The sequence below is a fragment of the Colobus angolensis genome, unplaced genomic scaffold (genome assembly GCF_000951035.1).
Source record: "Colobus angolensis palliatus isolate OR3802 unplaced genomic scaffold, Cang.pa_1.0 Scaffold32, whole genome shotgun sequence".
NCBI lineage: Eukaryota > Metazoa > Chordata > Mammalia > Primates > Cercopithecidae > Colobus > Colobus angolensis.
In genome coordinates, this window is record NW_012116488.1 from 210,199 (window position 1) to 223,784 (window position 13,586).

A 13,586-nucleotide genomic window follows, 5' to 3' on the forward strand; every position below is an offset into this window, starting at 1 on the left:
GTCTGGCTAGTTTTTTGTATTTTTTAGTAGAGATGGGGTTTCACCGTGTTAGCCAGGATGGTCTCGATCTCCTGACCTCGTGATCCGCCCGCTTCGGCCTCCCAAAGTGCTGGGATTACAGGCTTGAGCCACCGCGCCGGCCTGTATTTTTAGTAGAGACAACGTTTCACCATATTGGCCAAACCAGTTTCGAACTCCTGACCTCAGGTGATCTGCCCACCTTGGCCCCTGAAGTGCTGGGATTACAGGCATGAGCCGCCACGCCCAGCTTTAGCAATATTTTGAAATCAATGTGTATGTATATTTTTTGACATAATGCTATTACACACTTAACAGACTACAGTACCATGTAAACATAACTTTTTTTTTTTTTTTTGAGACGGAGTCTCGCTCTGTCGCCCAGGCTGGAGTGCAGTGGCGTGATCCCCACTAACTGCAAGCTCCGCCGCCTCCTGGGTTAATGCCATTCTCCTGCCTCAGCCTCCCTAGAAGCTGGGACTACAGGCACCTGCCACCACGCCCGGCTAGTTTTTTTCTATTTTCAGTAGAGATGGGGTTTCACCATGTTCGCCAGGATGGTCTCGATCTCCTGACCTCGTGATCTGCCCGTCTCGGTCTCCCAAAGTGCTGGGATTACAGGCGTGAGGTACCGCACCCGGCCTAACATAACTTTTATATGCGCTGAAAAACCACGAAATGTGTATGACTCGCTTCATTTCAATATTCGTTTTTACAGGGGTGGCCTAGAACTGAACACACAATATCTTCAAGGTCGGCCTGTACGAGAGACAGACTCCCGCTCCTAGGCCACAAACCTGTAAAGCATGTGACTGTACTGAAAACTGCAGGCAATTGTTACACTCGGTAGGGATTTACGTGTCTAAACACATTCAAATACAGAAAAAGTAGGCTGGGCATGGTGGCTCATGCTTGAAATACCACCACTTTGGGAGGCCCAGATGGGCAGATCACTTGAGGTCAGGAGTTCAAGACCAGCCTGGATAACGTGGTGAAACCTGTCTCTACTAAAAATACAAAAATTAGCTGAGTGTGGTGACAAGCACCTGTAATCCCAACCACTCGGGAGGCTGAGGCAGAAGTATCACTTGAACCCAGGAGGTGGAGGCTGCAGTGAGCCGAGATCGTGCCACTGCCCTATAGCCTGGTGACAAAGTGAGACTATGTCACGAAAAAATTTAAAAACAAAAAACAAATAAAAAAGCACAGTAAAGGCCGGGCGTGGTGGCTCAAGCCTGTAATCCCGGCACTTTGGGAGGCCGAGGCGGGCGGATCACGAGGTCAGGAGATCGAGACCATCCTGGCTAACACGGTGAAACCCCATCTCTACTAAAAATACAAAAAACTACCCGGGCGAGGTGGCGGCGCCTGTAGTCCCAGCTACTCCGGAGGCTGAGGCAGGAGAATGGCGTAAACCCGGGAGGCGGAGCTGGCAGTGAGCTGAGATCCGGCCACAGCACTCCAGCCTGGGTGACAGAGTGAGACTCCGTCTCAAAAAAAAAAAAAAAGAAAAAAAAATAGCACAGTAAAAATAAAGCATAAAAGATATAAAGTGGTGCCTGTGAACAGGGCACTGATGACCGCAGAGCCTGTGGGGCTGGAGGTCGCTCCGGACGAGCTGGTGGGTGAGTGAGTGACGCAAAGGCCTGGGACGTCGCCATGCACCACTGTGTGGGGGTGGGCGTGCGTGTGGCCAGGCCCAGGACACTCGGGCCACACTGAATTCATACAGTGATCAAGTCACTGTGCTATGGTGTTATGATGGCTACCACATCATCAGGAGATAGGAAGTGTCCAGTGCCATCATGTTCTCACGGGGCCCCCATGGACGCACAGCCTATGCCTGACTGGGCTGTCATCAGCAGCCTGTGGCCGTGCAGACACTCATAGAGAAGCTGAAGGGGATCCAGCATGCAAACGGTCAGGGTGACGCTCCGTTCTGTCCTTACCCTGAGGTCTTCCTGTGTCCCACCGTGAGCCGCCCGTACCTCACAGGTGCCCTTGGGCTGGACCTGGCCCAAGTGGCATGTGCAGCTTGTGGTGAGGCCATGAGAGGGAGCCCAGCTGTGCAAAGAAGCATGGCTGCTCCCTCAGCCACCATCGCACTCCGAGGTCACCCCTACGCCTGGTCATGGGTCTGTCAACCTTCCTGTCTTGTCAAGGAGCCCACAGGCCCCAGCCTCAGACAATGGCCACCGGCTAGCACGCCTGCATCCCCCAGGCTGGGGCCTCGGGGTGGTCTGGCCACATGCACGCCCACTCCTACACACTCCCTCTATGGGTGCTGGGGTGAGTTCCGAGAGCCACACTATAGGAGAAGCCCCACGTCTGTCCCCATCGCACGCCTGCCTCTGCAGAGCTGCCTCTGAGAGGGACGGCCCGCAGTCAGCTCAACCTTCCTGAGAGGTGGCAGGCAGAGGCGCGTGCCAAGCAGGCCCTGGGGCTGTGGTCACTCCTGATGGTCTCAGCCAGAACTGCTGGTCAGCCTGCAGACCTAAGCCGCCCCACGCTGGTGTTTAGTTCATGGCACCTGTGAGGCCCGGTCCCTACCCTGGCCACCTTGGATTCCACTTCCTCAGCCTCAGAGTGAGGGCTGGACAGGCCAGGGCTGGGCTCAACTCACTCAAAACGAGCACACGGTGAGGGCAGGGATATGATGTGGCAGGGCCCAGGCTGCTCCCAGTCCCTCCTGCCCCGAGTGTGCACCCATTTGAAGGGAGGTGACACCTGTGTCCCCACGGCCATCGCCTTCTGTTCTCCCCACAGCTCGGAGGCCCTGGGCAGGTGCCCCCCACATCCTCTCCCACCACACTCTCAGCCCTGGCCTCGAGTCCACCCAATGGCCCGCCTCACCCCATACTGTGCCCTCAAGGACCCTTCCCTCCAGCTGAGCACTACTCTCAAATGCATGGCGCCAGCCTCACCAACACCCCACTCTCACAACAGTCCCTATGGTAGCACCCATGCCCTCACCCCCGCCTCCGTCATGCAGTCTTGGAGCCAGCAAGCCCCCATGGCACAGCTGCCTGAGCCCACCTGGTGAGAGCCCCCCACCTCCGCCACCTGCGTCCTCTGTGTCCACGGGGCTGTCCTGCCTCCGCAATCTCCCGCGCTCACACTCTCAACAAGCCAGCAACGCTCACAGGTGGGAGCCAGCCCCAAAGGCGGCAGGACACAGTGAGCCCATGAGCTGCCCTGGTGCTCGGGGACACATGGGAGGGCCCAACTAGGTTCTGGGGCCAGGCCGCGGTGGAGAGTGGAAGGATGCCCTGAGGACCTGGAGGAGCCGGTGGAGGGGAGAGCGAGGAGCAGGCAGACGACCTCGGCTTTGGAAGCCACAGGTGCAGGGCGAGGGAGCCTTGGGGTGGGGCCACAGGCTCAGGGGCAGGGCACTGGGACTACATCCAGGGGTGGGGCTTTTCTTCCAAGAGTGAAGAACAAGCAGCAGGCGATGCGGCTGGTCTGGCCTGGGGTGGGGGAAGGTTGCTCCAGCCTCTCCCCAGGGATCAGCAGGGGACAGCCCAAGGCTGGGAGGGCAGGGAGGAGCGGCCTGGGGCGCTGCGGCGCAGGCAGGGCTGGCAGCCCAGGAGCCTCAGCACTGAGAGATGTGGGCAGAGCGGCCTGGGGGCGGGAGTTCACAGGGACTGGCAGGGATCCGCAGGACATCACCTGCATGGCTAACGGGAAACAGAGCCTGCATGACCTCCCCATGGTGCCCGGACCCTCCTGCTCCACAGGAAGCAGGGAGCAGCTCCCAGGAGGCTCTCAGGGCCCAGAGAGCATCCCTGAGCCACCTGTTCACCCATCGCTGAGCCTGCAGGAGGGAGGCTGGGATGACAGGCAGCTCCAGGCCACCAGAGGGGTCCCAGGGCCCTGGGAAATGTAGCCTGGAGGTCTGGTCCACCCATGCCATCCGTGGTTTGCCAAAGGAACCCGGAAGACCGCAAGGCTTGTCTGAGGCCATGTGGCGGCACAGAGAAGTGAGGCCTCGGGACGCCACTGCTGCTTCCTGTGCCCTCCACGCTCCCATCTCCCAGGGCAGTGGGGAGGGCTGAGCCCAGAGTGACGCTTGGTGCTTGTCCTGGATGCGTAAGAGGGGGTGTGTGAGGATTCGGGGGGCCTAGCACTTGACCTGGGAGACAGGAGGCCTGCAGGCTCCAGGGGGGTGTGGGGGAACCAGCTACAAGTGGGCACCCCACTGTCCTAGCCCCAAGCCCCAGGAGCAGAGGGACCCAGCAGGACGAAGAGGGGCTGGGGGGCTCTGGCAGCTCCGGCTCCCAATGAGGGGCTGCCCTGGCTGACCTTCCCAGGCCCCAGGCAGGCAGCGACACAGCTTCACATGCCCTAAGCACCACTCACGCCACAGCCCCGTGACCCCTGAACACAGCCCCACGATGGGCAAAGTTCTGAAGCAAAAGAGACAAACGGGTCTGGGGCCCTGGGCTGCCCCTTCTCCCAGAGCCAATCTCGCAGCCCCAAAAGGGTCCATGAGGAAGTCCGAGGCCTCAGCCTGGGGTGTCTTCTCCGCGCCCCCACACCCCACCACGGCCTCCTCGGAACGCTGGGTCCTCTGGAACAAGGTGGGCTGCTGCTTGGCTGCTTCTTTTCCTTTTGAGGTACTTCCCCTTCCTTCCCCTCCAGGGAACTCCAGCCACCCCCTCTGACCTCTGGGTGTTGCCCCCGCCCTGCTCAGGTATGGTCAGTAGCCCCTGCATGGAGCTGACGCCTGTCCTGCTCCTCCTGCTCAGCCAATCCTGGGCCAGAGCACGTGCTGAGCAGGACACAGACATGAACCCATCACAGGAGGCGCCCGCCGTGCGGGGACGGCGGCGATTCCTCCACGGAAAGGACTCCAGAGCAGCCTGACCCAAAACCCAGCCTCCCCTGAAGGGCAGGACAGGCTCATTACAGGGGAGTGCACAGGGCTGCAGGCATGTGGGGAGCCACACTGGGCGGCAAGGGAAGGTCAGAGAGGAAGCACCACCTGGGGCCACACCCCGCCCTTATGGCGGAGCCCAGCCGCCAGGCTCCTCTCATCATTTTCATGTGATCCCTGGACATCTGGACCCGGGAGAGACATCTCCCACGGGCAAATGCTCTGGTGCCCAGGTGGCCAGCCCGACTCAGGCCACGCCAGTCGGAGCACTCACCTCAGCCATGCTGATGGAGCCCACGGCCAGCGTCTTGTAGCCCAGGATGGTTCTGTTCTTGTAGCGCTTTCTGCGCTGCAGCATGATCTGAAGCTTGTTGCCTTCCCTCTTCAAGAAGTGAGGATACTGTGGGCACAAGTGTGAGTGGCAGCTGAGGGTGTACCAGGGCCCCAGGCAGCATCACGGCCTCTGACGGCCCAGTCACTCTGCAGCCTGCAGCCAGGCCAACCTGCCGCTCACGCAGTCAGAAGGGCACCCACAGACGGGCCCCCAAGTTCACTCCAGGGGCACGCTGGTCTCCAGGGCCCTTCCTTTATCCAACACAACTGAGAGTGAGCCAGTCGCCAGGGCTCAGGCCCCAAGGGCCCCACTCCACACTAACGGTCCCGGCGGGCGGACGAGGACTATGTGCTGCAGGGTCCGGGAGAGCTGAGCGCACCTGTGGACAGTCGGAAACAGCACGGCGGCTCACGTGCCTGAGGCCATCAGCAAGGTGTGACCCAGGATGCTTTAACGCAAGGGGCACACGGGGTGGGGAGGGCTCTCCCTCCAAGGCCCCCTGTGCACCCAACTTGCCTGCATGTCTCACCACAGGCTCCCTGTACAGCAGGGCTCCAGCAAGCTGATGTTCACAAGTATCTCTTAGATACAAATAAAAATCAGTTTAAATACTTCGGGGAAGATGGGGCTGTTCACCATTCTAACTGCAGTGGCGCTGACATGTCCGTGCACACCTGTCAAAACCCACTGAACCACGCACTTCAAAAAGGAGCACTCGGCCAGGCGTGGTGGCTCACACCTGTAATCTCAGCACTTGGGAGGCCAAGCCGGGCAGATCACCTAATGTAGGGAGTTCAAGACCACCCTAGCCAACATGGTGAAACCCCACCTCTACAAAAATACAAAAATTAGCTGGGCATGGTGGCAGGCACCTGTAATCCCAGCTGCTCAGGAGGCTGAGGCAGGAGAATCACTTGAACCCAGGAGGTGGAGGTTACAGTGAGCCGAAATCACGCCACTGCACTCCAGCCTGGGCGACAGAGTGAGACTCTGTCTCAAAAAAAAAAAAAACCATCATACACTCTGGAAATGGAAATTATCCTTCCATAAGCCTGACTCCTCAAAACAGAAAAAAAACTCAACTCCAAAACTCAACTGCAACACTCCAGCTGCTGTGTAACCAGCTGGGGGCTTCAGAACTAGGTCCAAGCCCAGCAGGTCCCTATGGAGCCCCAGCCTAGCTCACACACTTACACTGAGAAAAGAGGGCTTCTAATGAATTTGGAATGAATGGACATGCATACACTATTAATCTTAAAGCAAGTATATTAAGCCAGAAGAAAATACACCTGCAAAACTTACACAATATCAATCTCCTAACAATGAAGCAAACAGATAACAAAGGTAGGGCGTGTGGTCATCCGGGCCAACCTGGGGCTGCTCTGGGCCGGCCCTCCAACCAACACCCTGGACAGTCCAGGGGAGGCTTCTCTGCTCCATTCCAGGGTGGGTCTCGGAGGTACCCAGAGCCAGGCGACACTGAGTGGACAGGCCCTGTTAACTGCTGGGCGCAGCCAGAGACTCCAGGGGCTCTGAACTTCAACACTGAGGTTCCACATATTTTCCCTATCTTTTTAAATAGAAGAGCAAAAGAGCCTGGACTCGATAACTGGTTTTTTTCCCCCCCTCATTATTACATTCTCTTTTTTCTTCTTCTTTTTTTCTTTTCTTTCTGAGATGGAGTCTCACTCTGTCCCCCAGGCTGGAGTGCTATGGCATGATCTTGGCTCGCTGCAACCGACCTTTACCTCCTGGGTTCAAGTGATTCTCCTGCCACCTGCCTCGGCCTCCCAAAGTGCTGGGATTACAGGCGTGAGCCACCACACCCGGCCTACATTCTCTTTATTGTAGATAAGGAATGAAAAACTAGGCCGGGTGTGGTGTCTCACGCCTGTAATCCCAGCACTTTGGGAGGCCGAGGCAGGCAGATCACGCAGTCAGGAGTTTGAGACCAGCCTCGCTGACATGGTGAAACCCTGTTTCAACTAAAGATACAAAAATTAGCCGGGCGTGGTGGCGTGTGCCTGTAATCCCAGGTGCTCCGGAGCCTGAGGCAGGAGAATCTGGGAGGTGGAGGTTGCGGTGAGTTGAGATTGCACCAGCTTGGGTGACAAGGAGAGACTTCATCTCAAAAAAACAAACAGACAGACGAAACAAAAAAAGAAAAGAAAAACTCAACCTAATAAACCAAAACAAATTTTCTAATCATTTAAGAAGAAACCATAATCAACAGAAGATCTGCAGTAACACAGGACACTGGTGGCAATTATGAGACAAATGCTCTCACCCTAGGAGACAGTGCCGAGGGGGGCCCATCACCCCAGGGGACGGTGACGAGGGGGGCCCATCACCCCAGGAGACAAGTGATGAGGGTGTCGTCGCCGCTGGTGAAAGACTCACCTGCAGGGAGAAGGTCAGGGCCAGGTCTGTCTCCACTTGTCCACTGGGGGGCAGCACAATCTCATGGGACCGCAGGATCCGTTTGGAGCCCTGTGATTAAGCAAGATCTGTTCTAGTTCAAAGGACTGCATCTCAGAAGGAAACAAGGCAAAGATGCCATGACTCCTGCACCTAAAACTGGCAGGATGGCAGCCCTGCAGTCTGGGGGGTAGTAGGCACAGGCTGGGATAATTCTCAGAGGTGCCCCGGCGTCTTTCCGAAGAAGCTTAAAAACATCCACCTCCAGGAACCTGCCTTAAGACATGAGAGAGAAGCCAGGAGTGGTTCCTGCTAAAGTTAACGCGATCACAAAACAGACTCCACGATCAGATGCAGCAGCACCTGACTGCGCTGCCCAAGTCTGCCTGGCAGAACAAATCTGGGAGGCACCAAGCCTCTTCTGGTTTTGGTTTTGAGAGACAGGTCTCGCTGTGTTGCTCAGGCTGGACTTGAGCTCCTGGGCTCAAGCAATCCTCCTGCCTCAGCCTCCTAAGTAGCTCAGCCTACAGGTATGTGCCCCCATGCTTCGCTTAAAGCATTTTTTTATTTTTTATTTTTTTTGAGACAGGGTCTCACTCTGTCACCCAGTCTGTAGTGCAGTGGCTCGGTCTCAACTCACTACAGCCTTGACCTCCCAGGCTCAGGCAATCCTCCAGCCTCAGCCTTCCTAGTACCTGGGACTACAGGCATGACCACCACACACACACACACAAAAAATACAATAATTTTGGTATTTTGTTAAGAGACAAGGATTAGTCATGTTGCCCAGACTGATCTCCAACTCCTGAGCTCAAGCAATCCACCCTCCTCAGCCTCTCAAAGTGCTGGGATTATAGGCATGAGCCACTGTGCCCAGCCTAAAGCATTTTCTAAAAAGAAGAATGATAGGGCTGACTGGTCCTCTCAGAGAATAAAATATACAGAGGTATGATACTTAAAATATGGAGAAGCTGTCACAAAAAGGAGAGTAGTAGAAGCCGAGATGTAGGTGCAGGAAATGCATGACCACCTGAAAACACAGTTTATACCCAGTGATCACGCTTCAGGCCAGCAGGAGACATCATACACACCTATGCTAAATGGATAACGAGTCATTTGGATAAAAGACAACAGGATCCCAACAGCAAACTTTATATCCAAATAGATTCCTAATGGATTGAACGTGCTTACTGCACTGTTGTTTTACATGGGACCATCCCAACAGGGATGAGCTCGGGGACCTCGCGCTCCGAGAAACAAGCAGCCACTGTGGGGTCTCAGGCATGAGGCTCCCAGAGGCCGGCGCGCAGGCCACAGTGGATGAGAGGTGCCAGGCGGCTGGAGGGCGGGAGGTCCAGGACAGACAACGGGAGCCCGGGGACAGCCCAGGTTCGGGTGGGAGCAGCGGGCTCTCAGGACAGGTGCGGGTGGCCCGCATGGCCATATTCGGGCTCCATGAGACGCCCGTCAGGGGCTCTGGTTCTACTCTTGCGCTGGGGCCTCGGGTGCAGCGCGGCTCTCCTCGGCCAGCCTCCTGTCCCCTCTCCTCTCCCCAGTGCCCCTGCCTTGTGGTCTGGGCTCTCCCTGCTCTTCCCCTTGACCCTTCAGAGATGTTTCCCCGCAAATGTGCCCTGCGTCGGGTCCCTCTTAGCATCCCCCTCAGAGGACCTGCAGGGACCCAGCTGTGTCAGGAAAAGGAAAGTGTGTGCCGCCAGCCGGGGAGGCGAAGGTGCCCACCAGAGAAGGCTGAGGGGCAGGTGGGACCGCGGGACCAGGCTTCCCCCACAGGGGCCTGGGTGGAGAGGACACCCCAAGAGAAGCGGGCAAGGATCTGGGGGTGATCAAGGGAGGCCAAGGGCCACGTGGCTGCTGAGCTGGGGTGGGCGGGCAGGGAGGGCATGGGCAGCCAGTCCATGGGGTACACAGAGGGGCTGGAGAGGTGGGGCTCTGAGAGGCCCTGGGGCCAAGCTCTCAGTCAGGACAGAGGCTGGGGCAGGACCAGAGACAGGCAGAGGGAGGAATGGGGCCAAGGAATAGGGTCAGTGTGGGGTAGGGCCCCATGCCAGAGGTTAGAGGTCTGTCCTAAGGAAGGGGCGGGCCCTGGGCCAGGCATGGGGAAGACGCCAGCACGGCCCCTGTGCAACAGCTACTTGTTCAAAGCCTTCAAGAGGTCACAGGACCCACTAGGGTCAGGAGAGAGGCCCTGGCACCTGGGGCTGGGAGTTCTGGCTAGGCCCTCACCTCCCAGGGTGCCCTCCACCCCACAGAAAGTGGGCAGGAAGCGGGTGCTGAATGCAGCAGGGAAGCCCTGGCTCCAGGTGCTTGGGGCCCGTCCATCACTGTGAGGTGACCCCAGGGCACCTCTGCCCTGGGAAGGCTCCATGCATGTGACCTCCGCATCCCAGAAGGCTGGGTCTGCCTCCCTTGTGCGGGACGGGACTGGACCCAGGAGCATCCTGTCATTCCCAGGCCCCCCCGCCTCCCAGAGATGGCATGGGCTGCCCGCTGTTTTGGCGCAGGTCCCCATGCTGGTGCACTGCCTGACTCGTCTCCCAGGCACATGGAAAGCCTACACAGCACCCAGCCACGGCCAGGGGCGCAAGGGGCCTCACCTGCATCTTGACGGCGATCACCACGGAGATCAGCTCCTTCTCCAGCTCCTTGAAGACCACCAGCTTCTTCAGAGTCAGGCTGCACAACCTGCAAGGCAACGCACAGCTCAGCCTCGGGGCTCCGTCCTCTCCTCAGAACGTGACCCTGCGCCATCCCAACACTGCGTCTCCCTGGGAGCCTGCACCCTGGGGTGCAGGGCAGGGTATGACTGCCTGGGGAGCCCCAGGACCTCACAGGGCTCCCTATGACTGCCTGGGCGGCCCCAGGACGTCACGGGGCTCCAAGACATCACCCCGGCCGTTCCTGCACATGGCGGGTGCCCCTCAGCATCCATTGGCTGCCGGGCCAGAGGTCCCATCTCCTGAAGGCCCCTGAGGGTTAGCCTCCCTCCCATGGAACTCACTCAGTGTGGCCTGTGGACAGGCAAGCAGGAGGGATGATGGGCCACAAAGAGAAGATCTGAGAGTCCTGAGCCAGCTCCCAGCTGTGAGAGCACAGGCCTCCCCTCTCCCACGGCCCCAGGCTCAGCCTCCCCCAGTCCTGCCCACCCCAGGCCCCCCTGCCCATGGCTGGGATACGCTTTCCCCCAACCTTCCTTGTTCATTTCACCTCCGCCATTCTGTCCTGAGGCCACAGGAGTCCTGAAGACGCCAGGGACAGTCTGAAGGACACACCCACAGTGACCAGGGCTCTGTCCCTGGGGAGTGGAAGGGTGTAGACCCAACCCTGCCTAGTGGTGCCCCGTGTGAACATGCATCTCCCCAGGGCATCTGCCGTACACACGCCAGGGCCCCAAATCCATCCAGTGAAGATGCCCAAACCACCCCCCCCACCGCCTGAAGGTGTGTGGGTGCGATGCCCGCACTGCAAGCTTTCCGGAAACTTCGGCACAGCTCTCTTTGAAGCTTGGCTCATTTCTCTTCTTGCTCAGGACAGTGGAAGGGTGAAGGCACCACCGTCCAGACAGGGATGGCACTGCCTGCCCCACCTGGCTTCAGGCTCCAAGACCAACAAGTTCTGAGTGGCTGTGTCTGTGCTGAGGACACTTTCCCTTGGGGAAGTCTGGACTTGTGGCACCCACCTCCTGGGCTGGTGCTTGGCCCTCAAAGTATGAATGTAAAACACCAGAACAGGCACCGGACACAGCTAGGCCACGGAACGCAGCCACCCACAGTGGCTGCCACGTGCTTCCGTCTCCACCCCTGGGCACTGGGTGTGGACATGGTGGTGGGAAGGCAGGCCCTTCCGGCACACATCCCTGCACCCAGCAGCGGGAGCACTGGCTGGATACAGCCTGTGTATGACTGCCTGGACGGCCCCAGGACATCACGGGGCTTCCTGAGCACCTGTCAACCCATTTGTAAAATGGAGACCACGGAGACCCCACTCCCATCCTGGCTGCTCAGGTGATGATGGCGGTACTGTCTACACTCCACTGAGCTGAGAGAAATCGAGGGGCAGACGCCAGAGCTCCCTGGGTGGGACGCGCCTGACTCCACAGCAGGGCAGCAGGTGGCAGGTGCAACGGGGACAGCGGACGGTGGGCAGTAGGGGAGCCGTGCAGGCGGGGGAGGAGGGGAGCCGCACAGGCAGTGGGGGAGCCGCACAGGCAGTGGGGGAGCCGCACAGGCAGTGGGGGAGCCGCGCAGGTGGGGGTGGGGAAGACATGCGGGCAGGCGGTGGGGAGCAGCGGTGCGGGCAGGGGTAAGGGAGCCGTGCGGGCAGGGCCACGGGGCGCTCTCCGAAGACAGAGCTGCAGACGCGAGCAGGGCCTGACGGCCACCAAAGTCACCAGCCGGGCTGTGTGATCCTGCATGGGACCAAGTCATGCACAGGGCGGCCTGTTCCAAACAAGATCAGGCCAGTGTAGCTCACAGAGCACAGGACTGACCCAGAAACGAGTCTGCTTTCCAACACCAGGAGACGGACCTACCCAGGTCAGATGTTTTATTTTTCTGAGTCCCAAGTTAGATGTTTTTAAGTCCAGCTTTTTAGGTAAGCAGGCATGGAGCTTAAACAATGAGCGTGGGCCGGGCGCGGTGGCTCAAGCCTGTAATCCCAGCACTTTGGGAGGCCGAGACGGGCGGATCACGAGGTCAGGAGATCGAGACCATCCTGGCTAACACGGTGAAACCCCGTCTCTACTAAAAATACAAAAAGTGGGCCGGGCGCGGTGGCTCAAGCCTGTAATCCCAGCACTTTGGGAGGCCGAGACGGGCGGATCACGAGGTCAGGAGATCGAGACCATCCTGGCTATCACGGTGAAACCCCGTCTCTACTAAAAATACAAAAAAACTAGCCGGGCGAGGTGGCGGGCGCCTGTAGTCCCAGCTACTCGGGAGGCTGAGGCAGGAGAATGGCCGAAACCCAGGAGGCGGAGCTTGCAGTGAGCTGAGATCCGGCCACTGCACTCCAGCCTGGGCGACAGAGCGAGACTCCGCCTTAAAAAAAAAAAAAAACAATGAGCGTGAAGAGCCTGTCTACTACAGACATCGCTGTCAGAGTCCTTTCAGTCATTTTCGAGCTGCGGTCAGACCGTCCACTGTCGCCCGTCAGTGTCTATGTGCACAAGGTGTACCCCGAGGCCACCGGTGAGCTTTAAAGTCATTCTCATACTCAGTATATCACAAAATAAGTCAGGCATTAAGTCAGTCTCCTAGGACTTGGCAGAAGCACTGAACGGCCTGGCCTGAGGGGGCACTCCTCCAGCAGGGACCCTCGCCCTGGCTCCACCCCACTCCATTGGGGCTGTTCAGATTCCCATAGACTCTCTCTTACTGAACAAAATGCAAGAGGAAAAAAGATAGAGGAGACAGACTAAGCGAGAGGTGACATGAACCAAGACAGACCATATGCTGGGTCACACCATAAATCCTTCACAAACACAAAAGAACTAATATCATACAAAGAACACGTTCTCTGACCAAAATGGCGTTAGACTAGCAATCTATCACAGAAAGATGGTGGGGAAATTCACAACTGCTTGGGAAACTAAAACACACGGCCCTCAACAACCTATGGATCAAAGGAAGTCTCAAAGGAAATCAGAGAACACTCTGAATGGCATGGAAATGAAAACGTAGCATGTCAAATCTGCCAGGTGCAGCTAAAGCAGTGCTGAAATGAGAATTTATAGCATTAAGTGCTTATGTCAGAAAAGAAAGAAGATTCAAATACACAGTCTAAAGATTCCTTTTTTTTTTTTCTGAGATGGAGTCTCGCTCTGTCGCCCAGGCTGGAGTGCAGTGGCGCGATCTCGGCTCACTGCAAGCTCCGCCTCCTGAGTTCACGCCATTCTCCTGCCTCAGCCTCCTGAGTAGCTGGGAC

The 13,586-nt window shown here is 57.8% G+C and overlaps 1 protein-coding gene across 1 annotated transcript in view; it reads right to left on the minus strand.

Annotated features, from left to right (window-relative positions):
- Positions 1-10,570, minus strand: part of PACS2 (phosphofurin acidic cluster sorting protein 2) — a 45,513-nt gene extending 34,943 nt beyond the window's left edge. Inside the window, exons 1-4 of the mRNA XM_011951569.1 lie at positions 10,534-10,570; positions 10,259-10,389; positions 7,629-7,718; positions 5,169-5,294 (exon numbers count right to left, since the gene is read on the minus strand). Coding sequence (XP_011806959.1) covers positions 5,169-5,294; positions 7,629-7,718; positions 10,259-10,389; positions 10,534-10,570 — 384 coding nt within the window. The remainder of the gene's footprint in view (positions 1-5,168; positions 5,295-7,628; positions 7,719-10,258; positions 10,390-10,533) is intronic.
- Positions 10,571-13,586: the final 3,016 nt, after the last annotated feature.